This window comes from Lolium rigidum, chromosome 2, assembly GCF_022539505.1.
Source record: "Lolium rigidum isolate FL_2022 chromosome 2, APGP_CSIRO_Lrig_0.1, whole genome shotgun sequence".
In the NCBI taxonomy this organism is placed as follows: Eukaryota; Viridiplantae; Streptophyta; class Magnoliopsida; order Poales; family Poaceae; genus Lolium; species Lolium rigidum.
Genome location: NC_061509.1, coordinates 59,727,953 through 59,754,075, shown reverse-complemented (window position 1 = coordinate 59,754,075; position 26,123 = coordinate 59,727,953). Strand labels below are relative to the sequence as shown.

The 26,123-nt window shown below is 43.2% G+C and overlaps 2 protein-coding genes across 2 annotated transcripts; one reads left to right on the top strand and one right to left on the bottom strand.

Moving 5' to 3' along the window:
* The first annotated feature begins 274 nt into the window (after positions 1-274).
* LOC124686554 (nucleoid-associated protein At4g30620, chloroplastic-like) lies at positions 275-4,493 on the top strand. The gene is made up of 7 exons (XM_047220484.1): positions 275-347; positions 1,383-1,519; positions 2,274-2,383; positions 2,464-2,503; positions 3,663-3,734; positions 3,982-4,038; positions 4,119-4,493. Exons 1-7 carry the CDS (start codon positions 275-277, stop codon positions 4,191-4,193), a joined length of 564 nt encoding a protein of 187 aa, XP_047076440.1. The 3' UTR covers positions 4,194-4,493.
* A 4,936-nt stretch (positions 4,494-9,429) lies between these two features.
* LOC124689120 (putative serine/threonine-protein kinase) lies at positions 9,430-13,309 on the bottom strand. Its single transcript, XM_047222710.1, has 7 exons — positions 13,225-13,309; positions 12,960-12,983; positions 12,403-12,867; positions 12,192-12,307; positions 11,804-12,064; positions 11,497-11,694; positions 9,430-9,498 (listed from the first exon to the last, which is right to left on the bottom strand). Exons 1-7 carry the CDS (start codon positions 13,301-13,303, stop codon positions 9,430-9,432), a joined length of 1,212 nt encoding a protein of 403 aa, XP_047078666.1. The 5' UTR covers positions 13,304-13,309.
* Positions 13,310-26,123: the final 12,814 nt, after the last annotated feature.

Genomic DNA, 26,123 nt, shown 5'->3' with positions numbered 1-26,123 from the left:
GTTTTTCTTACGAGACAAGAACGTTCTCAAAGTTGCATTATTTGAAAATTTCTCTAAACTTTTAAAATTAAAGAGCTCCAAAACAAGGGGAAAAATATGACATCTGTAGGAGAGAGCGAAAGCTCACTCCCACTAATAAAGGAAAAAAAAACATATCCATTTTCTCTCTCATTTTTTTCCCCATCGTCAACAATATCTCTATCCCAAAAATCAGGTTCGTCTTCCCCTTCTCTCGCCACCCCTTCTTCCGCCATCGCCCCTTCTTCCCCCCGCCATGGCTTCCTCCACAGCTCTGTCTCCGGTGGCCTTCAAGTCTTCCTTCTCGCCGCTCTCCTCCAACTCACCACGTAAGTTGACGCCCCCTCACCCCCGCTCTCTACGGCGTGTCGGGTTAGCCACTTATCCATACCGCGCCGCTGCCCCCACCGGCGGCCGGCGGCGCCTTCACCACTCCGCCACTTACCTATGCCCGCCAAAACCCGCATCGATCGTAAACCTCGTCGCCGGGCCGCCCGGCCCTGCCAACCCACCATTGGCGTTCGGGTTGTCGGGTGGCTCCAATTAGTGCGGCTGCAAGCTGGTTTGGGCCCCACGCACGCAATTAGGGTTTCGCCCAGCGATATGGATGTGTTCTCTAAGGTCCATTTGAATGATAAATCTAGCATTTCGTGTTCGTGTGTTACTGCGCACGTCTAAAGTTTGAGAGAGATACAAAGTCAGGACGATGAATTTCCTTCAACTGCGATGTTGATTGTATGAGGTGAAATGTTGATTTTGCGTCGGTTGATGTATCCATTAACCCCAACCATTCCACAGTTCAACTTTTCAACCATCTGTCTAGAATAGAATGAGATGTGGTGATCTTGTTTACAAGGATGCTTCAGCGCGGAGAGGCCTAGGAGGGTTCTGATTTTCTTTTATGTACTCGGTACAGATTGGTTCCACTTAGCTCTTGTGGACATATAGTTCTGATGCTTAGATTCACTTGGTTCAGCTTTTACGATTTGTTCTCTGTTCAAGCAAATCGTATAAGATGGACTCACCAACATTGTACCAGGGCCCTTCTCATCTCTGTGCTGCAGTGTGTACTTCTACGTCTGAAGTTTATTTCGCGAGAGAGGTACAAAGTCAGGGCGATGAATTTCCTTCAAGTGCAATGTTGATTGTATGAGGTGAAATGCAGATTTTGCGTCGGTTGATGTATCCATTAACTCCGACCATTCCAACAGTTCAACTTTTCAACCATCTGTCCAGGATAGAATGAGATGTGGTGATCTTGTTCAGTCTGCCCTTCTCATCTATGTGCCGCAGTGTGTACTTCTATGTTAATTTAGTGGTGTAACATCGGCACATTTTATACATGTTCCTGATTTGTTGTTCAGGTAGGATAAATGTACAAGGGGCATTCTGCTTGCCATGTTCCACCTGGAAAAGAGCTGGTAATAGATCCTTCCGGGTGTACAGTTTATTTGGAGGAAAGAAGGAGAAAGACGAGAACGGCGATGAGGCACCATCAAAAGTAAGAGAGTTGCTCACCTTTAGCTTTTTTGTTTGTTTGTAATTCTGTGGTCCACATAGCTAAGTAAGATCTTCAAGCATGCCTGTTTAAATGAAACCAACTGTGAATTCGTTGCCTCATGTAGTCCCGAATCAATCCAACCTGTGCACTGCTTAGCTTTTTCTCTATTTGACTAGCGTTATGTTCAAGGCAATATATGTGGTTGTCTTGTGGGGATGGCCAATTTACTTAATTCGGATTACAGAAGTTTTTATTCTTCCAGATTCTGATGAGACCTTAAACTCCATGTTTAGAAAATTGTTGGGCTACTGCAGCTTTGAATCGTCCCATCTTTCTAGAACTTAGCTTGACCATAATCAGCAGATGAAATTGCTTTTGAACACACAATTCAAATTGTTAATATTACAGTATTACTGTATTAGTATATATTTTTTTCATCTGTTTTGTATCATTGTAGCTTTGGTGAATAGCTTCCCTTTCCTTGAAAGGAAATATTGCATATTAGTAATGGAGTTCCTGAGGGGCGAAGCTTTTACTTTGTTTGGATACTCGAATAATATTGCATATTTCGTTGATCATGTCGAAATTTAAGCTGCTCGTACATAATTCTCTCAGCAGACAGTGTAATTGTTTATGAAATTTTATCTGCGTGCCTCAAACCACTTATGTTTCTTTCATTCTGTGCACATGCCCAAAGTGTAGTAGGTATTTGTGAAACCATCTTATAGCACTACCATCTTATTGTTACTCATAGGGAGGGCTCTTTGGAAATATTGGAAATATGCAAAACCTTTACGAAACTGTGAAGAAGGCTCAAATGGTTGTCCAAGTGGAGGCTGTGCGGGTGCAAAAGGAGCTTGCAGCGTACGCATTTGGATATTTGTGTAATATTTCATATGCTTTTGCAAAGTAGCATTTTGTGACTTCTCCCCTTATGTTTTTAGGACCGAGATTGAAGGCTATTGTGAAGGTGAGCTAATTAAGGTATGCTTGTAGCCTGCAAGGAGTTTAGTTGTGTTCTCCTTAACTGCACTCTTTCTAGCTGTATGCTTTGCTTGCGTTTCGAATTTAGTTTACCTCTCTCAAACAATTGATATTGATTACTGAAAAAACATGTTGAAGCAGCCATAACTATCATAGCTAATCATTTGAATTATAACGTTGTATTATTAAACTTGCAGTTTGTGGCATCTTTACTAATTCTAGATGACTATATGAACTAAGCAAGTTGACCTGCTAGTCCTCTTAGCTTTGCCTTTCCTAACATTCTAGTGAAAGACCATGCAATTCCAATGGTAGTTAAAATATGTTGTGTTTTTGTCGGAAATGCATTTTTGCTCGTAGGTGTAGATGCACCCATTGATTCCGAAAAAGATATCTGGGTGTACATCTGGACATTCTATGAACGCTCACAAAGTTTCGTCAAAAAATGATATTTTTTGTGGCCTATGTAATAAAGACAATTTTGGTGCTCCAAAATAGCTTTTCACGAGATAACTTTTTTTGTATGTTTACAGAAAATGTTATTTTTCCGCAAAACTTTGTGTCGGAACATAGAGTGTCCGGATGTACACCCAGTAATTTTTTCCAGAAATTTTTGACATTTTGAAATACATTTAAAATGCATTTTTCATGAGGGGTGCATCTATACCTATGAGCCAAAACACCATGTCCATGTTTTTGTTATGCACGACATAAAAGAGCTATGAAAGCCGTTGGCAGTCATGGAAGGCTGTTGCAAAATGGAATGTCCTGTTACAACTTACTATCCATGTGACGAGGAACATATAAATAATGCTTTAGTTTCTGAAATGACCATAATAATGTGATCGCAGGAACATTCCACATTTTAACCCTATATTTATTAGATCTTGACTTGTGCTATACCCTATAGAATAATGCTTTTGTGAAAAAATGCTACTCCCTCCGTCTATAAATAGATGTCTTGGATTTTTTTAAATTAGATACATCCAAATTTTGACATATCTAAGACATCTATTTATGGACAGAGGTAGTAACATTTGTATGTTACTTATATATGCAAGAGACTATCCTAATTATGCATCCTTTTTGTGTTTCTCTACAAGTTGCATTGCACTTCTAGTATTTATTCAGACCATATCTGACCTGACCTGTTAAACAGGTTACACTTTCTGGGAACCAGCAACCTATAAATGTTGAAATTACGGAGGCTGCAATGGAGTTGGGTGCTGAGGTACGCATGTACTTCTTAGTTTGATTATTTTCTTGGAAGATTACCCAAAATTTTCATGGTCACATAATCGATTGCATGAGCAGGGTTAATGCGACGATTACCAAGTTAGCCAACTATGATTTTTTCTACATACAAATTACTTCTAAAAGAAATGATGTACATATAAATTTGACCTAACACAGTTTAGCAGACCAAAACATAATCGATCTGTTGTAACTTCTTGGGTATAACTTTTCTTTACTTGCAGAAAGTATCTGAGCTGGTCAATGAAGCCTACAAGGATGCACATCAGAGGAGCGTCCAGGTGTGAATCCCGCTGCTACTGCATGCTGCAGTGTGAAATGTTGTCTTCAATTAACTCGATCTCGTGCTAATGACCTGCAGGCAATGAAGGAAAGGATGGCTGATCTAGCACAGAGCATAGGAATGCCTGCGGGGCTCGGCGATGGGCTCAAGTGATGGCTTGCTACTTAAATGCTTTTCAACAATGAAGCGTCTCTCAGTTTTGTATTCTAGCCATATTGAGTCATCAGTTAAACCACTCTGCAACGTCGGTTAGTTTTGCAAGAACTGTAATTGTAAACACCTTTTTGCTTGCTCATTGGCACATCATAGTTACACCAGTAGTGCTAATGTGTTGTTTAAACCAACGAATGTTACTTCTGTGCTAGTAGACTGGCACCCCGGAGAATATTTGTAAACTAATAACTGCAGAGTGAAATCTATTTTACAAATAATGAAAAATTCGTCCTGAGTTCCTATTGGGCTGTAGTGTGGTGATCCTCAGTCCAACATATTACTGGGCCGAATATTGTTATTACTATTTTTGTGTAGTAGGGTGAGCTACTGAAGTGACCACACATAGAAGTCAGTCATCAAACCTCGAAGGGATTAAGGTGGCGTCATCTGCTCCGGTAGTAAACCACCTTTTGATTGTGGATGATAGCCTGCTGCTTTTCAAGGTGAGTGAGGCAGATGCAAGATGCTCTGCACTGTTTGGCGTCTGGGCAAAGGATTAGTAGGGATAAGTCCTCTGTTTTCTTCAGCAAGGGCTGCCCTAATGCTACCCGTGAGCAAGTTAAAAGCTTATTGGATGTGAGAAATGGAACACTGAATGAGAGGTATCTCGGGATGCCATCTGATGTGGGAAGTTCACGTAATGGATCCTTTAAATTCTTGGAAGGATAGAGTATGGAGAAAAATTCTAGGATGGATGGAGCAACTCTTTTTAGTGGGAGGAAGGAGATTCTCATTAAGTCAGTTGCCCAAGTGGTGTCGACTTTTGTTTACCAAGGTGTTTATGCGATCACTTACATTCTCCAATTCAAAACTTTTGGTGGGGGAGTAAGGAAGGAAAAAAAAAGGAAGACACACCGGGTCTTTTGGGATGTGTTGACAAGTCTGAAACATCTGGGAGGCCTATAGGGTTTAGGGACATTGAATTATTCAATATCTCTTTGTTCGCAAACAGGCTTGGATAATTCTGCAGGTACCAAGCTCGCTAAGTGCACGGTTGCTGAAATCAATTTACTTCGCACAAGGGAATATTTTAAGAAGCCTCACTGGGGAGTCACCCGTCTCAGGTTTGGTGCTCAATTCTTGATGGAGTGGATGTTCTTCGGCAAGGACTTATCAGCAGAGTTGAGACGTGAGAGGACATTAATCCGTGGAATACGAAGTGGATACCCGGCAATTTTCTGCTGCGACCAGCTGAAGATTGGCCTATATCAAGGACGATCCACCTTTCCAGGTGGCCGATTTTATCATTTCTTCAGAGGCAATTTTCTGTTGCGGTAGTTCTTTGTCGAAATGGATGTCGAAGTAACATGCAATATTCTGTTGAGCTCAAGGAATCAACTGGATGTATGGGCATGAAATATGACCGAAAAGGTTTATTCTCGGTTAGATCAGCGTATCGAATGCTAGTGAAAACCAAGAAAAGAAAGGAAGATTGGCTAGATGGGATTGGTTCAAGTTCAAATACTGCTCAGCAGAGGAAACCGAGGACGTCACTGTGGAAGGTGCTGGCCCCATCCAAGCTAAAAATCTTCCTGTGGAGATTAGCAACAAAGTCTTTACCGACAGATGTAACAAGATTCGGAAGAAACATGGCACCATCCCCCTTCTGCGGTTTATTTGGTTCAGCCTCAGATAACTGGAGGCATGCCTTAATTGACTGTCATATGGCAAAATGTATTTGGGCTTTAACAGATGAAGAGTTAGCTGAGCACTTTTGCCGTTCAGAAGAAGATGCTAGGCTATGGATTTTTGAGATGATGAACTCGGTAAAGCATGAGGAGTTCATCTCCATTATAACTATGTGGGCCATTTGGTATGCGAGACACAAAGCTTTACTTGATGAAGAATTTGAACATCAAAGTCCATCATCTACACATAGTTTTATTCAATGCTTTGTGCAAGATCTGAGTGTGGCTAAACCCAAGACTCAGACGAAACAGGCAGCAGAGCGGACGTCAGGACCTAAACGGCTGCCACCTCCCCAGGACGTGGTTAAGATCAATGTTGATCCATCACCTGCGAAGTCTCAAGCCAAGGGTGGAGTAGCTGCAAGCTAGAGATTGTCAGGGCAATTTTCTTGGGTGTTCAGTGTTGACAGTTGTGGGGATCACCTATCCGACAGTCTTAGAAAGTTTGGCCTGCCGCGAGGCTCTTGCTTTGGCTAGTGATCCGAATCTTAGTGGCTTGAAGATTGCAACCGATTGCTTGGAGGTTGTTAACTCATTCAGTCAATGGCGAGAGATGGAGGAAGATATGGCTACATTGTGAAGAAATGCATCGATGCAGGCATCATGAGTTTGCAGTTGAAGTAGGTTGAGAGAGGTTGTTGGTTTGTCTAGTGGGGAACTCGCTTGCGTTGGGTGTTGTTCTCTTGTGTTTTTGTTGTAACGGTTTTCACCCGATTTTCCGTTAATTAACTAGGCATTATATCATTATATTCTCAATTAATAGATTGGGCAAAGCTTTTGCCCCCGTTTTTTAAAAAAGGCATCGATTGGGCTTTCGTAGGCTTCTTTCTGTCACGAAGGAAGGGCTTTCAACGGTGAAGCACACACCTTAGCTAGATCTGCTTCTAGTACAGAGGTTAGGAGACTGGTTTGGTTTGTTTTGCCACCAGTGCATTTGTGTATCCCGACAAACATTATCGTTTAAGAATAAAGTGGGGATTATTCTCAAAAAACAGAAACTACACATATAGTGTAGTGGGTGTTAGACAGCGCCTATGGGATAGTGTGATGATCTCATTGGTTGTCTAATACCTCTGGATTTGGATTAAGATATTGTACTTAGAACATGGCGTAGAGCACTAACTTATATTGTAATGTATCTTGAAAATATATCAAAATGCGATTGTGATGTACCAAAATACTGTTTTAAGACGTATTCAGTTAATATATTATTCATCTGTGTAAATGCGCACCTGCAGCTTAGGCTGAAAGTTATCACGCTAGCTCCATCCTTATTTCTAAAAAAAATGTTTTTATATTTACTCCCTCAAATTTATAGTTATGGAATACATGATCTTGTCATTGTCAAGGAGGCTAGTTTGATCAGGGGTGTTTTGTACTTAGCCTAAGATGCTAGTATTATAATTGCAAGCTTAATAAATCGGGTATAACTAAAAGGTAGGTGTTTTGTTTCTATGTGAAGTTGCAATAATTTTGAAGTTTTGTTTGCTGCATAGGAAACAGAATTTGCAATTTGTCCATGTAACAGACCGTACGCGCAATGCAATCCCTGAATGAAGACAAATATGCTGGTGTGTGTGTATTATTGCTCACTTTTAAAGCAACCAAACACCATACCAAACATACGGTTTATATAAACCTGAGAATATATGCTTCCACGAAATACGGCTTTCTATCAAACTGCCAGCATTATGAAGCCATCCTAGCTCCTACCTATCTAGAGATGAAATCATTAGCCTATAAATGGAGTTATTTGGGAAGAAAGCATGTGACGTGCCAAGATATTTAGACTCTTGAAGTCTCAGCCGGTCTAGTACTCATTTTTCTTATTTATTTCGTACACGCAACACAATATTGTTTGTTAGGTTTAACTCGATGTCCCGAGTAAAAGCTGTACACCTTTGCTGCCTGTCCATTAAAAAAACATATATATATATGTGCTAGGTGGAAATGCTTTGCTTATCTCGTTGCTTAATTAGGATTTTATGATGCACCAGTTAATTTATCTACATATAATCATTAACAGTAAAACAAATAAACTGACTTAAAAATAAAATAAAGTAAGACTAGAGTTCATGACTCTGAAAAACAATACGGTGGAGGCCACAGGGACATCACCCGACTTTTTAACAAATATTTTTGCCACACAAACCATCACCATCAAGTCCAATACTTGTACCAACAAAGATGCCTCATACCTACCAACACTAGGAACGTGTCCAGTTCAAACACAAGGCTTTATACAGCAACATTCTCCTTTCATATCACTTCCATAAGTTCTAATTAAGCATACACCAATATAAGTAAACATACGGCTATCTCAAAAGGGACCAAAAGGGAATCCTCTCTTCTAATTGGACGAAAAAGGCATCTCTTGTTTGGGTTTCTTGAGGGCTTTAAAGCCTATGAAGAGAGATATTCCATCTGTTGTCCCGGTTCATAGGACTTGCACGTATCTCTATATGGTCAATTTGACAAACATAAGATTAGTTGTACATATATACTACTCCTACCTATACGTACGCTACATATTCGTTCAAATAAGTTGAGCCATACGGGTTTATACAGGGCTACGTATACTGTTTAGAGACCATCATAGCCTTAATTATGAAGGGGTATCGAGCGATCTGAACCATCTTTGTGTTTGAGTTTGTCTGAGTTTGGAGGAAGGGGGTTGTACTGAAGAAACGCCTTCTGAGATAAATGTAGATTTTGATTGCTTCTGTCTTTCCATGTGGCGTAAACGAGGTACAAGGTCTTTGTAGGAAAATCATAATCAACATTGTTATCATTTCACAGGGAATAATTGATATCATTGTTAGTAGTATGACTTATATGCATAAAATTAAAACTTTAATAATACTTCATAATTATTTTTGTGAGGGTTTATAAATTTCATTGTAGATTTTAATTAAATATTAAAGATATTTTTCGTATTTACTAAATTTTACATGAGAAATTTAAACAAGAGAAATAGTATCATCACTCAAGCCAACTACAAAAAAGTAGTATATGACCTACTTGAAGCAGGGTGCTGCATTTTCACTCAGAAATGATACCTACAAATGACAAGCCCGTCTCATTGTTAGCATGAAATCCGCATACTCATCCTTGGGGACTGTCATACCTCAAAGGAGAGTTAATTATCCAAAAGTAGAGAGCTATCAAAAGACAAACTTTGCATTTTATACCAACTAGATTGTTCCATGACTTCACCGAGATTATATACAACTAGGTTCTTACAAACCTCAATATATATATATATATATTTTTTTTTTCGAAAAAAAACAAACTTCAATATATACAACTAGGTTCCTACAAAATCTTCAAGAGCTGCTACTAGTGTACTTGTAAGTGCAACACTCCTTTTGCAAAAGCTTTGGCATATAACATTTTCCACACTTGATCACAATGCCGTTTGGTCACATTTCATGTGAAAAATGTGCAACTCCATGCTATCATTCTTCTTTGTTTGGAAAAAATGTGAACTACACATCTATCATCTTTGCATATTCTGATGTATTTGATGAATCTATCTTCTTGGTTGACCGAGCAGCCTGCACAAATAAGAGAAGAATTTTACGAAAAAATGTGGAATGTATTAATAAAATGCTCCCTCCATAAAAGATACATTACTTTACAATATCTTCAGCATACAACTTCGACCATTGGATACTTACTAATATGCAACTAAAATATTAGAGTGAATACCACTATGTACCTAATTTACTATTTGTGACAACGATTACCTCATATTATAATAAAAAGTCCTCTCATTTACTGGGGGCAAAACATGTTTCGATTTTAACCCTTTTAATCTTTTACCTCCTTCTGTCATATGGGACCCGATCATCAGCTCAGAGACATACCCTTAGAGGGTGTTCCCGTGACAAAAGGGTAAAGGGGAGATTAATTTGAAGAGATCGATGTGCGTTTATCACTTTTTTGCATATAAAAGGTTTATCAGGTTCACCATTTTTTTGAAGATTTAGAGAGTTAAAACCAACACAAATTTCACTAAATGAGTTGAGCAAAAAATATCCGGTTACATTGGTACTTCGAAAGTGTAACTGGTGCCCTAATAGTGGGGTTTGGATGGTCAATGACGATCGATTAAGGGACCAATGTGCTACTGAGTATACACATGTGCTTAGTACCAAGAAGGTGATTTAACCATAAGGATGCTGACCCCTCAAAATGAAGTGAAGAAGGTACTATTTAAAAATGATGACCTCCATGAAGACTGAGTGGAACTGAAGACTTAGTGTAGTGCTTCGGAGGAAAAATGTACTATAAAGAGGGGTTTGATCTCTTAGGAAGAAGATGAAAGTTGATTGTGTGCTGAGTTGGAATTATTCTTTGTAGACCAGCCTGTATATCTTTGAAGAATCAGTGTGCAGAAAGACACAAGAACTGCGTTGGACACTTGGTTGAATTGGCTGAGACTTCAAAAAACTAATATCGAGCCTAGTGCTTCAGTGTGTGAAAACTGATTTCTGAACAGTTAGAGCTTCATGGATTTGATTGAAGCTCTAGATGTCTGTTGCTTTCACGTGCATCACTTTGTGAAGAACCAGACTAGTGACAATTAAGATGCTTTCCTACAAAGCATATTCGGTGCAATGGCTAGATGATGTGGTTATGCCTATAAATAGGACCCGCCCCCCACGGGGTAGGATTGGTCACTTGAGCTAAATTCTAGATTTCAGATATAAAATTCTTTGTCATGCAAATTTCCCTCTCTCTTTGTGTTTTTGAGAAAATCCTTTGAGAGAAAAATCTTAGAGATTTGGCATCTCCTAGTCGGTTAGGCCTCGTTTTTCAGCATCCGATAGATGGATCAACCATTGAAGGTTTCTGAAGTTTTAGTGATCACCTCAAGATCAACCCCAAGAGATCAATCTAGGATCTCAAGGATCTTTAGCTAGCGGAGAACAAGGCTATGTCTGAGGACTTGGGTGCACTCGCGCATAGCCTCTCCAAAGACGTAGAACTGGTGCCAATATCTTGAACATTGGGAACTACGTCAGTATCTTTGCCACTATCTCTTTATATTACAGTTCATGCATGTTCTTATTTCTCTTGAATTTACTTGCTCATCTTGCCTATCTGTATCCGGAGCATCTGAATCCTCTTAGTTTATATCTGTTTACTTTCTGTTGCTTCAATATGTTTTGTTATAGATCTGTTTATGTTCTAGTCTTCACTAGATTAACTGAAGAATTTGTTTAAATATTTTTAGTAGAAGTATCTTTTTTGTGAACTCCTAGCACCCCTTCTATTCGTAATATCTCGATCTTTCATACTTGGTCTCATAAATGACAAACTAGGGGTAAAAAGTGGAGTTCGCTCTAAATACTAGTTTAACAACTCATAACATAAAATTGCTATTCATGACAAATCTAATTGTACTATCTTTAACTAACTAACCAAAAGAGTCTCTTTATTGCTTAGTGGTTGAATAAAATAATTTGGTTGCACTCTCTCTTGAAACATAATTTATTTTGGTATAGAGGTAGCATAATGTATTACATGAATGCAAAAATGGTTCAAACCTTTGCGTTTGTATTTCTCCATGCTTTGTCCATCTCCTCATACACATCCTTTATTGTCGGACGCCCTACGCTGGAGTGTGCCACGCAGAGGACTGCGATCTTCAGTATCAAGACAAAATCTTCGATATTAACCTCATCTCGCACGCGTGAGTCTATAAATTCATCCAACGGTTTTTTCCCACTTACAACATCTCTTGCCTTTAGACAAGAAGATAGAGAAAAAAAGGTGATTAGTGAGAACAGCCACCGGAGAGTTGCTTCTCAAAGAAATAGGAATATCATTGTGACAAAGTAGGTCTGAATGTACCTTCTTGGTAAGAGAATCGCGTGCAACAATGTCAAGTTCTATGACCTTCTTTCCCGAGAGAAGTTGCAACACCACCACACCAAAGCTGTAGATATCGCTGGCACAAGTAAGCTTGGAGTGTGTGATGTACTCAGGATCCATGTAACCAATGGTTCCCCTGACATCTGTGAACACCTTGGTCTCCTCCATCTGCAGCAATTTTGCCAGCCCGAAATCAGACAGCTTAGGCTCCATGTCCTCCGTCAGCAAGATGTTGCTAAGCTGTGGAAAAAAAAGAATTCAGCACACAAACACAAGATGCCTTTTTTTTTGCAATACTCTGTTCTCATTCCTTTCTTTTGTGAATGAGCAGAAATGTTTATATTTAGGGATGGAAAAATATTCCGACCTTAATGTCTCTATGTACAATGCATCCATCAGAGTGTGTGTGAAGAAACCTCAGGACAGAGGCACAATCCCGGAGGATCTTGACTCTTGTTGGCCATGAGAGAACAGCATCACCTCCTGGAAATTAACCAAGAACATAATAACTTCTAAGGATTCGACAAGTGTAGCTAGCTAGATTGAAATAATAGGCATGATTGATTGGTCCTTCTTACGGAGTAGATTCTGGGCTAGGTTTCCCTTGGCGCAGTACTCATAGACGAGGTACTGGTCGCTGCCGTTGTCGCAGTAGCCGAAGAGGCAGACGAGGTTTGGGTGCCTCACCTTGGACAGCCCGTCGGCCTCCCTGGTGAAGGACCCGGACATGGCCGTGTGGTGGATGTGCTTGATTGCCACGAGCTGGCCGCTGGGCAGCACCCCCTGGTACACCTGCCCCGCGCTGCCGGAGCCGAGGTAGATTCGGGTGTTGGCGTAGTCCATAGCCCGCTCGATCTCGGTCTTGGTAAACCTGTACAGGCCCGACCACCGGTTGATCACCTCCCCGCTATGCACCTTGCTATCGTAAGCCGAGCCAACGGTATCGTCAGCTGATCTGCTCTTGGGCATCAGGTATTTGATGATTGCGATGGCGAGGGCCAACACCATGACGGGGAAGACTATGAAGATGGCCAACAAGCTACCTGAAATGCTTGTTACTTGGAGCCTTTAGTATAGGGAGCGGTGTTGAAGGTAGTATGAATGCGCAAGCTAGAACGGTTCGGTAAGGGCATACGTTTTATCTTGATGTAATCACCATCTGCAATTTATCAAAAGGAAGAATCGTGTTAACTAAGGTTGTGTTAATAAAGGGCCACATGCATGGATTGATGCAGCTGAGGCCGTGCTGCTCCTTTTCGAAAAAGAAAGACTAAGATTATGTTACGACTGTCATTTGGTTTTCTTTTATGAAAAGTTCAGACACCTATTAATAATCATCAGCAATAGAAGAAGTAGTCTAAAAAATAATAAAAATTGCAAACAGTTTTTGGAAATCGGACCTGTGACAATATCTGGATCAGCCTTGCAACCATGCGAGGCTGCCAAGATGAAAGCGAGCCAAAGCAACGCTTTCTCCATCCTCGAGTCCCCTGCAATCAGACGAGGACGAACTTTGCGAGTACTCCCATGGAACCCAACTTATAGGCAATATTCGTCCGTTGTTTTCATCGTTGATAGCTGACCTGTATACATGGAGAGCTGGATATCCTTCTTGGATGATCTGGCACTTGACTAGTTTAATGAGTTCTCGCCTTCTCTTATGCATTGATCATGGCGCACGTATGTATGCGCACCTTTTAGGAGTATCATGCTCGAATAGTGTGTTGTAGAGTTGCTTTCGGGGAGCATAGGTAGCACCGATCGGTGGTAGCCATAGAGCCCCACGGCTGAGGTTCTGCTTGTATTGTGTATTCTAAGGCTGCTCACAAGCTGGCAAGAGGGGGACGTGCTATATATGGTCCAAATAGCTAATCAATATCTTCAAGCATGCCTGTTTAGTCGAGGAGGCTTTTTACGGTAGGGACGGACAAATACTGACCGTCCAAACCAACTGATCAAATGGTTTAGATTTACTAATACTTGTTGACCAAAGCAGTAGTATTTTCTCACCAAAGGGCAAAATTGGCAGATTAATAAAAAAAATGGCAGCATAGGTGACCGGACTTGTTAGCTTCCGTAATATATGGATCTTCCTTATACGTTCCAAAAATAAATGGGCGCATGCATAGCTAGCAAATTTAATCAATGCCGATACAAATTCGCAGGAAAAATAAAAAGATCCATGAATTGCATTACCTACAACTTCGGATCAGTAAATTATATTTGTCATGTCAGACCCTAGCGCATTAAGTATCACCACATCTCTAGTAATTAAATCTATACCCACAAATATTAGTAGTGCCGATGGGCTAGCAACACCATTGTGTTCTTGAGTTTGTTAATTTATGGATTTTTTTCTCGCTTATCATTAGATGCCAATACGGATAAACATAAGAGCATCTCCAACAAGTGTTGTAAACTGCACGCGCTAAAAGACCCGCTGAAATGCCGCTCGGGAGCGGACGCGCGAAGCTCTAGCACGGACGAGAAAACACAGTGCGTGGTAAAAAAAGTTGACGCGCGCGGGCTTCTGCGCCATCCTACTCGCAAAACTGGCGCGCCGCTTCCAGCGCACGCTATTAAACGAGATGCGCAAGCACCCAACCACCTGGAAACTTCCCACAGCTCAACCTCACTCCGTGTATCGCTCCGCCTCCGATCCACCTCACCACGCGCGCCGCGCCGCCGTGATGCCTCCCCGCCGCCGCTCAAGCTCCGGCTACCGCGGCGTGCGCGCGCGTTCAAACGAGACGCTCTACGCGGAGATTCGGAGTGGCGAGGAGCACATCGGGATCGAAACGTATGATACGGCGCACGAGGTGGCGCGCGCGTACAACGCGGTGGCTTGGCGCCTCGGCCGTCCTCGGCGGTCGATGAACTTCTCCGATATTTGGACGCGATAGCAGGCCAAAGACCTCACGCCGCCGTCGCCGACCGTCACACATGAGGCGAGGCAGCGCGAGCTCGAGCAGCGCCTCCTCGTCGCCGAGCGGGACGAGCGCCTGCGCCTCGAGTGGGTGCGGAGCTTCCCGGAGGACGTGGCCGCGGAAGTCGCCTTCTTTTTCGAGAAGAAAGAGATGAAGGCGGTGCAGAAGGTGGGAAGAAGAAAGATCGGGAGGCGAGGAGGGCCAAGAAGGAGGCCAAGAAGAAGGAGAAGGATGAGAAGGCCGCGAGGAGGAAGGAGGAGAAGAAGAAGGGCGCCGGTCCGTCGACCATCTCCGTCGACTCTTCCTCCTCGGAGTTCGAGTGGTCGTCGACTCCGGTGTCGTCGACAACACTGGAATCTCCGAGTTCGAGTGGTCCAATTAGTTTTAGCGTAGTTTATCTTTTAGGTTTAAATTCGGTTGTAGCAAATGTGGGTTGAACTATGTAATATATTTATATTTTCAGTTTTTTTAGCTTTGTTTGATCCATTTAGATGTGTAATTGTGTGAAAATATGGTTTTTGAGGCTGAATTTTAGCGCATCGGACCGTTGCAGCGCTGAATTTTGGCGCGGCGGTTTACAACACCCGTCGAAGCTCTCGCCGGCACCGTGCGCTGCATCCGCATAGCAAGCGCTATAAAGCCGATTATACAACGCCTGTTGGAGATGCTCTAAGTACTCTTCCCGTCTCAATGAATAAAGCTTATAAATTTAGTCCACAATCAACTTTCTCTTAACTAATGTTTTAGATAAAAATATAAATAACTATGATACTAAATTAATATTCGTAGATTCACCGTTAAATATATTATATATTTGTATCATGTTATAGATACTTTTTTGTTTGGTCAAACTTTTTAAATTTTGACTTTTAACATAAAAATTGAAGGTTTTTCCTGGGCGCTAGTTCACAAGTTCAAGTACAAAAGTACATTCACCCCTTATCACGGGATTTTAACTTCCATTCAGTGGACTAAAAGATAGTAGGTCTGCACCTTTGTGGAGCCGGCTCGTGATTATCATAGTTGTAATCAAATCTCTTCTAGATTCTGGAGAAGAAACAGAAATACCAAAATACTAGTTACCCAGAATACCATGTCTCAATACTACTAGCCCACCTGACTAGTAAATTGCACCGTAAAACAGCCCTTAGTCGAAACCAACTGTGAATTCGTTCCATCTCATGATAGTTGTCCAAGTGAAAATTTGTGTAATATTTCATACAGTATAGAACTCGTGCGTTACTACGGCCACAATAAATCAAATGAACAACTTTATTACATTTCTTAATCCGCAACTGCAGGGAGCCCTTGATTGACCTGGCTTTTACACAGTGCCATGGTGAAAATCAGAACGTGAATTTTAAATATGTAATGATAAAAATCACATGATGATTTAAGTTGCTTGTCAGGCGATGAACGGAAGCACGAGCACGGGCAACGTAGTTCATCACAAGAATATGCCTACATTCCCCTTCCACGGAGATCATGAAGCAAACCAAGACGTCGGCAAAGACGACAAGAGCTCACTGTGCGACAATGGCCTTCATCTTTGGGGAGCCCTCACGTTTCGGAGTCCACTCGAGAAATGCAACTCCTAATATAAGAAGGTCCTCTCGGAATGTAGCATTAATTTGGTGCAGATTCATGCAGAAAATTTCTCAGAATGTCTCTTCCATCAAATTCTTAAGTCCAACTAATATTTGCACAACCCCCCCCCCCCCTAACTTTTTAGTTTTTTTATATCCTCATAAATAACAACATTTTTTCATATCCCGTAATATTTTTTGAAGAACAATTCAATATTTTTTAATATACCAACAAAACTAACTCGGTTTTTAACAGAGATATTCCAGTTTCGTAGGATTCTCTTTTATGTATCTTCATAAATATGTACACATTTCACAAATGATTCATGTAGTATACATAAGTTAATACCTTTACTAACCTAGATCGATACTATATCAAAAAACAACACAATTCAAAGAAGATTTAAAAGGTGCTGCCACATTTTCATACATGTTTTATTAATTTTTCCATCTGAAAATAAATAATAACACTGAAGAGAATGCATGAAGAAATTAACACATCAGATACATAGATGTGTCAAAATACATCACATGTTCATAGATCATACATTGTTTCATAGGAGATTTGTCATAGGAGATTTTATAAACTGCAAATCCAAATAGATATTTTTAGAAGATTAGAGCATCTACAGCCGCGTCCCCTAAAGCGTCCCCCAAACGGCGCCGGATCGAGCGTTTGGGGGACGTGTTTTGTTCGTGCCGCGTTTGGGGTACGTCGCTCCCCAGTCGCGTCCCCAAAACCGCCACCCCCAAACATTTTCTATAGGTTTTTCGAAAACACAACCATTTATTAAATATATCATACAAATAAATATGTTTATCGAGATTGTTTTCAAATTAAAATACAACAAACAATAAAACAACTAAATAAATGCAATAAATGGGGCTAGATCAAGGTGCCGCGACATTTGCTGATAATCCTTTGATCCTTCACATATGCTCAACGAGATTATTTTGAAGTTGCTCGTGAACATTGCTCCCACGGATCTCTGCGTGCATGGCGAGGAAATCAGCAAAATCTGGAGGCAACTCATGATCAACGTCTGCAAGAGGACCCTAACACTCATAGGGACCAACATGTCTCCTGATATGATTCTTGCGGTCATCCTCGATGAGCATGTTCTGCATGATCACATAAGCCTGCATCACCTCCCACATTTGGTCGTGAGACCATCTTAGAGCAGGGTACCAGACAATTACAAATTAAGCTCGAAGCACACCAAATGTCCGCTCAACATCCTTCCCGCAAACCTCCTGTCGTGAAGCAAAGTGGCAATTCTTCTAACCTGATGGAGCCGAGATTGTTTTGACAAAAGTGACCCATTTTGGATATATACCATCGGCTAGATAATAGCCTTTGGTATATTGGTAGCCATTGATCTCATAGTTGCATGGTGGAGCATGACCTTCCACTAGTTTGATGAATACCGAAGACTGCTGCAACACGTTGATGTGATCCCGCCATGCCAAAGAAAAAATATCAAATCCACATGTCATAATCTGCCACAGCTTCAAGCACCACACTGCAATCCATGACGCCCTTTGTATATATCTTGCCAGGCAAACGGGCAGTTCTTCCATGACCAGTGCATCCAATCGATGTTTCCAAGCATTCCAGGAATCCTCTGGCAGCATTTTGTTCCATGATCCTTGCAGTCTCTTCTTCAGTTGGCCCTCTCAAGTAGTATTTGCCAAACTTTCCCACCATAGCTCGGAAAAACTTGTACATGCACTCAATGGCAGTAGACTCACTCATGTGAAGGTAGTCGTCCTGTGTATCAGCAGGTGCTCCGTATGCAAGCATTCTCATGGCGGCGGTGCACTTCTGAATCGACGAGAACCCGGCAACACCTACAGCGTCGTGCTTCAGCTTGAAGTAGTTGTCAAACTCTCGAACGCCGTGGAGGATATTCATGAAAAAACCCTTGCTCATCCTATATCGGCGCCAAAAATTGTCAGCATGTGTTGCCTCATCTGCGAAGTAGTCATTGTGCAGCATGGTATGCCCCTCCATCCTCTGCCGGGGCTTCGACTTCTTTCTCCCCTGCTTTGATCCTCTGCGGCGCGGCATCTTCCGCTTCTCCGCCTCGGCATCAACCATGTCCTGGAGGGATGCGATGATCAGCAAATGCTCCCGGATGTCGTCGTCGAAGGCTTGCTCGTCCTCTAGCAGTCGGAAAAGCATCTCGTCATCGCTATCCATGTCGGAAGCAAAATTAATGGTTAAAATTGCGCCGCGGCAGACGAGGCAACGAACAGCGGCCTATCGCGCCTACCTGATAAGTCGTCGAACATATTATGTGCGGGGAGGTGGGGCGGATTTGACGCCGCGTTCTGGGACGCGCCGGCGAAGCGACGGCAGCGAAAAGGCCGGCGAGAGAGCCAACCGCGACGACAATGCCGACTCAGAAGAGATCAGCCGTCGAAACGGCCGGCAAATTGAGCGACGGTGGAGGGGTAGGAGGCGCGGGAGGGAAGGCACGACGAGAAATAAAAGGTGCGAACCAACGGTTATGGAAATAGCCGCCGACAGGTGGGAGCCCGCCTCGTTTTCGTTGTGTTCGGCGTGCCCGGAGCGTCCCCTGTGTAGCGGGGATGGAGTTGGGATGCCGGACACCGTATTGGACCGCGCCAGACAAAATGAGGCTTTGGGAGGCGCGACTAGGAACGATTTTTTTTTCCGACGCGTCTCAAATCTCTTTGGGGGACGCGGCTGGAGATGCTCTTATGTATCGTTGCATACAAGATATGGGCAACGCGACTAAGAACAAAGAAACACCAACAAACTCGTGTGATAGGGATAGTGCATGATATGGGCATGACCTGTCAAATACTCATTGTTGATATACCTGCTTTGGATCAACTAGAGGCCCACCTGATGACCTGCTGGACCACAAAGCCCAAAATAATTTAACAACTATGAAGCATTTGAACCCTATATCCCTGACATGGAGAATAAGGACAATCCCAAAATTAAGGAACCTTGGAGTTTTTTTCATAAATCCCGACGAATCTACCAATACCTTCGTTTCCCATAACCTAAATCCATCAACCATAGGCATTGCCATGGATACACCGCATTACTGCCAGGCATCTTACGACACGTGAAAAATCCGTACTCGGAGCCCCTCCTAGCAGAGTCCTCGCGGTGTACAGAAGAACACCATCCATGGCGCGCTCGTCTGTAAATTGCTATACATGTTAGGGCCCCGAATGGATCAAACCCTACTCGAACCATGTGACTGGCCCTATAGTAAGTACACCAAGCAATCACTTGGATTACTCAACGTAGGATGGTCTGATGTGTTGTGAGGCTCGCTTCACTACTAGAAAAATAACCTTAGGTAGGTGGCTTACCCTGGCACACTGAAAGTGTGGCACGTCACGGGCTAAAAGTGGTGCACCGATGAAAAATTACCCGTGACACATCGCTAAAAGTGGTGCGCCATGGGTATTACTAGACCGGCTGACCGGTGTGGCCTCTTTTAGCCGTGGCGGACCCTATATTGATGCGCTACATGTATTGGTACCCATGCCGGCATTAATATAAGGTGCAAAATGGGTATGCAAGGGATGGGGTGGAGGTTTTGGTCCCCACCTACCTCTGGCGCACCACATAATTGGTGCCCCCTCATGAATTGCCTTTTTAGTTTTGGAAAATAGAAAATAAAATGAGAAAAACTTTAAATTTAAACTCCTTTAAATTGTAGTTATGCTACATAACCTAGTTGCTAGGAAAAAATAACAATCATTAATTTTGACATATCATGTTTCGGTAAAACGGCTCTAGATTTTGCGTCATCGGATGCAAAAGTTCTTTTTATATGAAAAAACATCTACACAAAAAGTTGCATCTGATTTCAACAACCCACGATGGTTTGCTATTTTTTTAGAATCCTCAAATTCCAAATGATAGATAGAGTTTTCGGATGTTTTAGATTTGTTTGCGGAAAAAATCGGAAGGGGAAAGACTTACCTATGGTACACCACCAGTATTTTTGAAATGGCCACCTCTCCGGCTGCCAGACATTGCCTGCCTCGGCTGCCCTAGCTATGCTCCCGACGTTTCCTCCTATGCTCCCGGTCCCCTTCCTTCTCTGCTCCCAGCCGCCGACGCCCCTACCTCATCTGCTCCCGGTCGTCGGCGCCCCTACCTCCTCTACTCCTGGTCGCCGCCTCCTCCGACCTCCTATGCTCCTGGTCGCCAATGCCCTCCCTCCTATGCTTCTTGTCACTGACGCCTCCTGGTTCGACGACCAAGGCTGCCGCCGGTTCGAGCTCCAGCACAACATGTCGCATGCTTGTTCAAAGCAATTAAAAACCCGCAATTTCTTTTGCAAAAACTTCAAATTTCAAAAAGATACCCTGGCGCTCCACCACGACTATTTACACTATCCGTGACATACCAAATGGTGCTCTATGGGCAACTATTACCCGTGGCGCGCTAGTCATGGAGCACGGGTGATGCGCCACGGTTAGTCAAAACCCGTGCACCATGGGTAGCTTTTTTTCTAATAGTGCTTGGACCTGGCCAGTGGTTGCAGCCTCAGAGAAGTGGGAGCTCATCGTCGCTCGAGCGCATGGCCTCTCTCTCGAGCTCTTTGGAGGCTTATTTAGCCGGTGCGGTTTTTGTTCCGGCGATGCTCAATGCCTAGTTAGTTAGGTGTCTTGTTCATTTTTTTAAAATGTGGACACAACCTTTGCATCACTTGATGCACACAACCTTTTATTATTTAATTTTGTTTACATCTCATGGATCAGAGAGAGTCGATACAAAAAATCAACCATCGAAAAAGAAAGAGCGATTGTCTAGTCCTAGATATCTTGCAATCTATTAGTATGCCGCTAGGTAGGCTGGTAGAAGATATCCTAAGCAACCATCAGCAGCCGGTTGAATAACCTGCAAAAAAATTGTAGAGTGCTTTCTGTTAAAAACAATATTATTTCGACAGTTCCATATCGCCCAAACTAAAGCTGAAACATTAATGCCAATTTTAGCGTATATACCATTCAACTAATTTACATACAGATTGGTAATATTAGTTGGTGGTGAAATACCAAAAGTAGCATGGACAACACACCATACTAGTTTAGCAAAAGGACATGAGATAAAAATATGATTCACCGTCTCCTTCGAGTCGCAGGAACAACATTTCGTACTCCCATTCTAATTCCTTTTAGCTAAATTATCGCGTGTGAGAAGTACTTTTTATTTAGGAACCACATTAAAACTTTTATCTTTAGTGGGATTTTTAGCTTCCATAGGTATTTTCTAAGAAAACTAGTATGTCCATTCATTAAGTCCACATACATCGATTATAAATAATCCCGAAGGCATCAATTTTGAGACAAAAGAATCAGGCTCATCGATCGTATAAATGTACCTCCATTAGTCTGCGGCATAAATGTACCCAAGAGTCCCATATGTTGACAAATAAACATCGTGTGAAACCCATGTTAATAGGGATCAAGGACGACACATTTGCGACAGAGACATGTCTCCGTTGTGCAATGTTATATAAAGAAGGGCACTGATGAGCAAGTGGGGGTAAACCTAGCCAAGTGTCTTCCCAAAACTGAACAGTAGTTCCATCACCGACTTTGAAACGACCTCAGTCAAAGAAACCATCTTTAACATTCATGAGCCCTTTCCAAAAACGTGAGTCCCTCGGTTTACTTTGAACTTTGAGCTAGAGTTTTTTGAGACATGTATTTATTGTGCAACAATTCTTGCCACACATTCTATTCTTTAAGTAACTTAAACAACCACTTGTTGAGAAGACATTTGTTCTTAGTATCAAGTACTTCAATACCTAGCCCCTGGTCCTTAGGTGTACAAATAATATTCCATTTTGCTAACCTGTATTTGCGTTTTTTCTTCACTTTGCCAGAAAAAGTCAGATCTATAAAAATTTAATCGTTTTCTAACCCTTTGGGTATTTCCAAAAATGACAGCATAAACACCGATAAGTTGGTAAGAACTGAGTTAATGAGCACCAACCGATATCTGTGTGATAACAACTTACTTGCCCAACAACCAAGTTTGATCTCAAAACGCTTTCGACTGAATACCACTCAGAAATTCGCAACATCCTCTAATGAATAGGGACCCCAAATATTTAAAAGGAAGTGAACCACGGCCCAATAATTTTTTGCACCGTTCATCCTCATTCTTGGCTCTCCCAAAACAAAACAAAAATCTTGCTTTTGTGAAACTTAATTTTTAACCCAGAGAATTGGTCAAAGAAAGACAATATTAACTTCATGTTTATCGCCTCTCTAGGTCATGTTTCATGAACAAAACTGTATAATCAGCATATTGCAGAATTGATACTCCTCCCTCAACAAGATGAGGGATAAGAGCACCCACCTGACCATCTTCTTTAGCTCTTGCTATTAAAACAGCCAGCATATCTGCAACAATGTTAATAAGATTGGAAACAAAGGATCACCTTGTCTCAATCCCTTCCGGGTTTGGAAATAATGACCAATATCACCATTAACCCTTATTCCCATGCTGCCTCCTTTATCAAATTGCTAAATTAAGTTACACCACATAGGTGAAAATCCTTTCATGCGCAAAGCTTGTTGCAAAAAGGATCATTTGACTTTATCATAAGCCCTCAAAATCAATTTTAAAAAGAATATCATTCATTTTTTTTCCTTTAAAGTTCATGAATGGTTTCATGTAACACTATAACCCCTTCAAAAATGTGCCTCCCACGCATAAAAGCCGACTGTGTGGGTTGAACCACATTTTTTGCAATCTCAATAATACGGTTTGTTGCTACCTTTGTGAAAATTTTGAAACTCACATTTAGAAGACATATATGTCTATATTGTTGTATTTGTACCACATTTTCTTTTTTGGGTAATAAAGTGATGACACCAACCGTGCTTTGTATTGTCTTTGGCCTAATTTTAATCCCAAACCGGGATAATTCTCCCTTCTAAAATGAATTGGAGGTGCTCCCTGCCCCTCTCCAAGGTGTTGCGCAAAAAGTAATTAAAATTTTGTAACTATTCAAACGAAGCAGCAGCAGAAAAATCAAAAGGAATGGCAGTATGAATAGAACGAAACAGGACAGACTGTTGAAGCAGCGCATAAAACAGAATGAAACGAGAAGCAGTCGCTACAAATGGGAAATTGGGCTGAACCCATCATTGCAGGGGCTAGGCGGAGGCTACCTGATTTGCTCCCAGAAGATGGTCCGCAGGCAATGAAGGAAAGGATGGCCTGGCGGGGCTAGACGATGGGCTGAAGTGATGGCCTGCTACTTGAATGTTTTCCAATAGTGAAAGAAGCGTTTTTTATTTTTCTGTTTTCTAGCCATATTGAGTGATCAGTGAAACCTCTCAGCAAAATTGTTTGTTGTGCAATAAAAGATATTGTAAACACTTTTTTCCTTTGCTCTTTGGCATGTCATAGTTACAGCATTAGTTCTAGTGTTGTTTAAACCGGCGAAGGAATAACTCTAAACTACTGAAGTGGCATTCCCAAGAACATCTGTAAACTAATAACTGCAGAATGAAACCTGTTTACAAATAGTGAAAGACATGTCCGGAGGTCATATTAGACCGTAGTTTGGTGACCTTCAAGGCATCTCCAACGCGCCGACTCAAACTTGACGCGTTGGCCCGTCCGGATTTGGTCGTTTGGGTGGCCGCGTGGACGTACGGACATGCGGACCTAGCCGACGGTTTGTTTGGATCGCGCAGTGCGACCAACGCGCGGACGCAGCGCAAAACTTAAAAGACAAAAAAAAAAACAATTAAACTTAAAACATAGTTCATTTAAACATATGCCATATTTTGGGAAAATTTATACAAAAGAAAGCCCTATTTGAGCTTTAACAAAAAAAGAAATAAAACCCTAGCTAGGGTTTGAGCCGGACGAGGTGGCCGCCGGCGCGCCGCCTTGTCCCAGTTGACCTCATCGCCGTCCTCCTGGGCTTGAGCGTCAATGACGCCCCCGGGCGGCGACGCGCTGTTGTGGCTCGAGCGCGCCGGGGACTCCGGCCACGGCGACCACTAGGCTTCTTCCCAGGCCGACCGCGGGTCCGGAGGGCTGGCCGCCCGCAGCTCCACCGCAGCAGCCCGCAGCTCTGCCTCCTGCTTGAGGCGGAGGTGACGCTCCTCCTCCGCCTGGCGTCTGGCCTCCTCCTGCCAGCGCGCCTGGCCTCCTCCTATCGGCGCGCCTGGCCCAGCAACGCCGAAGCCTCGGCATCCTCGACCGCCTGTCCTCCTCCTCCAGCGTGGAGGTGTGGAGCACCTCCGCGAGATGCGGCAACTTGGCGGCCTCCTCGAGTTCATGGACCTCGAGGGATGCCGCCAGAGCGGCGCGTAGGTCGGGGTCGTCGTCCTCCTCGGGCTTCGGCACTGGCGAGGGTTGTGCCACTGCCGCGGCCACTTGGACCGCGTCATGGATGTAGAGCCCGCCGTGGTGGCGGGCAGCCCTCATCACTGGCACGATCCGCCGGCTGCTGCCGTCCTCGTCGTCGTTCGCGCCGGGAGCGAAAGGTCGCTTCGACGCCATGGAGGCGGATGCGAGCGTGTGTGGGGAGTTAGAGTGGTAGTGGGGAAGTGGACTGGATAGGGACAGTCCCCTCCCAGTCCACATTTAATAAGACACTCGCCCGCCCACCGATAGCTGGGCCCAGGAAGGCGAGCAGGCGGACGCGGGAGGACGCCACGTGCCATCCGCTGCCACGCAAATCTGACGCAGATTTGGACTGGGTTTGGGTCGTCCGGACACCGCGGATATCCGCTTTTGGGATGTGTCGCGGCGTTGGGCCGCGATTTTGTCTGGCACAACCCATCTGGACGCGCGGGCATCGGATGGGTCGTCCCGTTGGAGATGGTCTAAGTTCTACATATGGCTGGGCCAAATCCTGTTGTTACGACTCCCCCGATCCATAATAATTGCCCCTGTTTTAGTACAACTTTATATTAAAGCAGCGACTTGTCGGGGGGATGGCCCCCGGTAGGCCAAAGGCATGGCAAAGTTGCCCCGTTTATCTTTTAAGATGCCGGATTAAAGGTTAATCCGGATGATTCAGTTAAGTTGGCAAGTGCCAGGTTAAAGTATACCGGTATTACAGGAGGGGTATACCGGAGTTCGGTAAACATGAGAGATACCGGAGTACCGGCACGAGCTCAACTGTAGCCTGTCGGCACTCTGGTCAAAGATTCTATCAAGGACTAGAGGACAAGGATGAGAGAAGCAAATCAGCTTTAATCGAAGCCCTGAAGCTAAAGCAGAAGGTGATGTAAAAGGTACCGGCCCGAGGTCATCTCTTCCTGATTAAAGTCAAGACCGGTGTCATCAAGGCCAAAGAAGCTTTATAAAGTAGCTTAGATCATGCTAGATGCCATTAGGGTTCCTTCCCTTGTAAGCCATCCTCTCCCCTATATAAGGAGAGGAGGGGCACCCCTGCGCGGGACACACTCAACACGAGACCGATCGGCTGATAGAGAGAAAACCATGTATTCCGTACGTTCTTCAACCTCTGGCCAAGGCCAAGTTCATCAATAAAGATACCGGAATTCCTTCCCAAATCCTTCCTCTTGTTACCAAAACCCTCCCCCGAATCCTCTAGCGCACATTCGGCCCCAACTCAAGCCATCCCATGGCATCTGTCTGTTCACCACGACGATAGTTGGCGCCCACCATGGGGCAAGCAGCTGCGCTTGCTAGAGTTCATATTCGGGCGGGCCTCCTCACCGTCTCCGGCGAGCGTGTGGTGTCTGGACTCGTTCAGCGCCTCTACTCGCTGGACTTCATCG

Coding starts and splice junctions, on each gene's coding strand:
- LOC124686554 (XM_047220484.1), top strand. CDS start 275: ATGGCTTCCTCCACAGCTCTGTCTCCGGTGGCCTTCAAGTCTTCCTTC. Junction 348..1,382: donor GCTCTCCTCCAACTCACCAC/GTAAGTTGACGC, acceptor TTTGTTGTTCAG/GTAGGATAAATGTACAAGGG. Junction 2,504..3,662: donor GTGAAGGTGAGCTAATTAAG/GTATGCTTGTAG, acceptor CCTGTTAAACAG/GTTACACTTTCTGGGAACCA.
- LOC124689120 (XM_047222710.1), bottom strand. CDS start 13,303: ATGGAGAAAGCGTTGCTTTGGCTCGCTTTCATCTTGGCAGCCTCGCAT. Junction 12,308..12,402: donor CCTAGCCCAGAATCTACTCC/GTAAGAAGGACC, acceptor GTTAATTTCCAG/GAGGTGATGCTGTTCTCTCA. Junction 9,499..11,496: donor GGAGAAATACAAACGCAAAG/GTTTGAACCATT, acceptor TTATTTGTGCAG/GCTGCTCGGTCAACCAAGAA.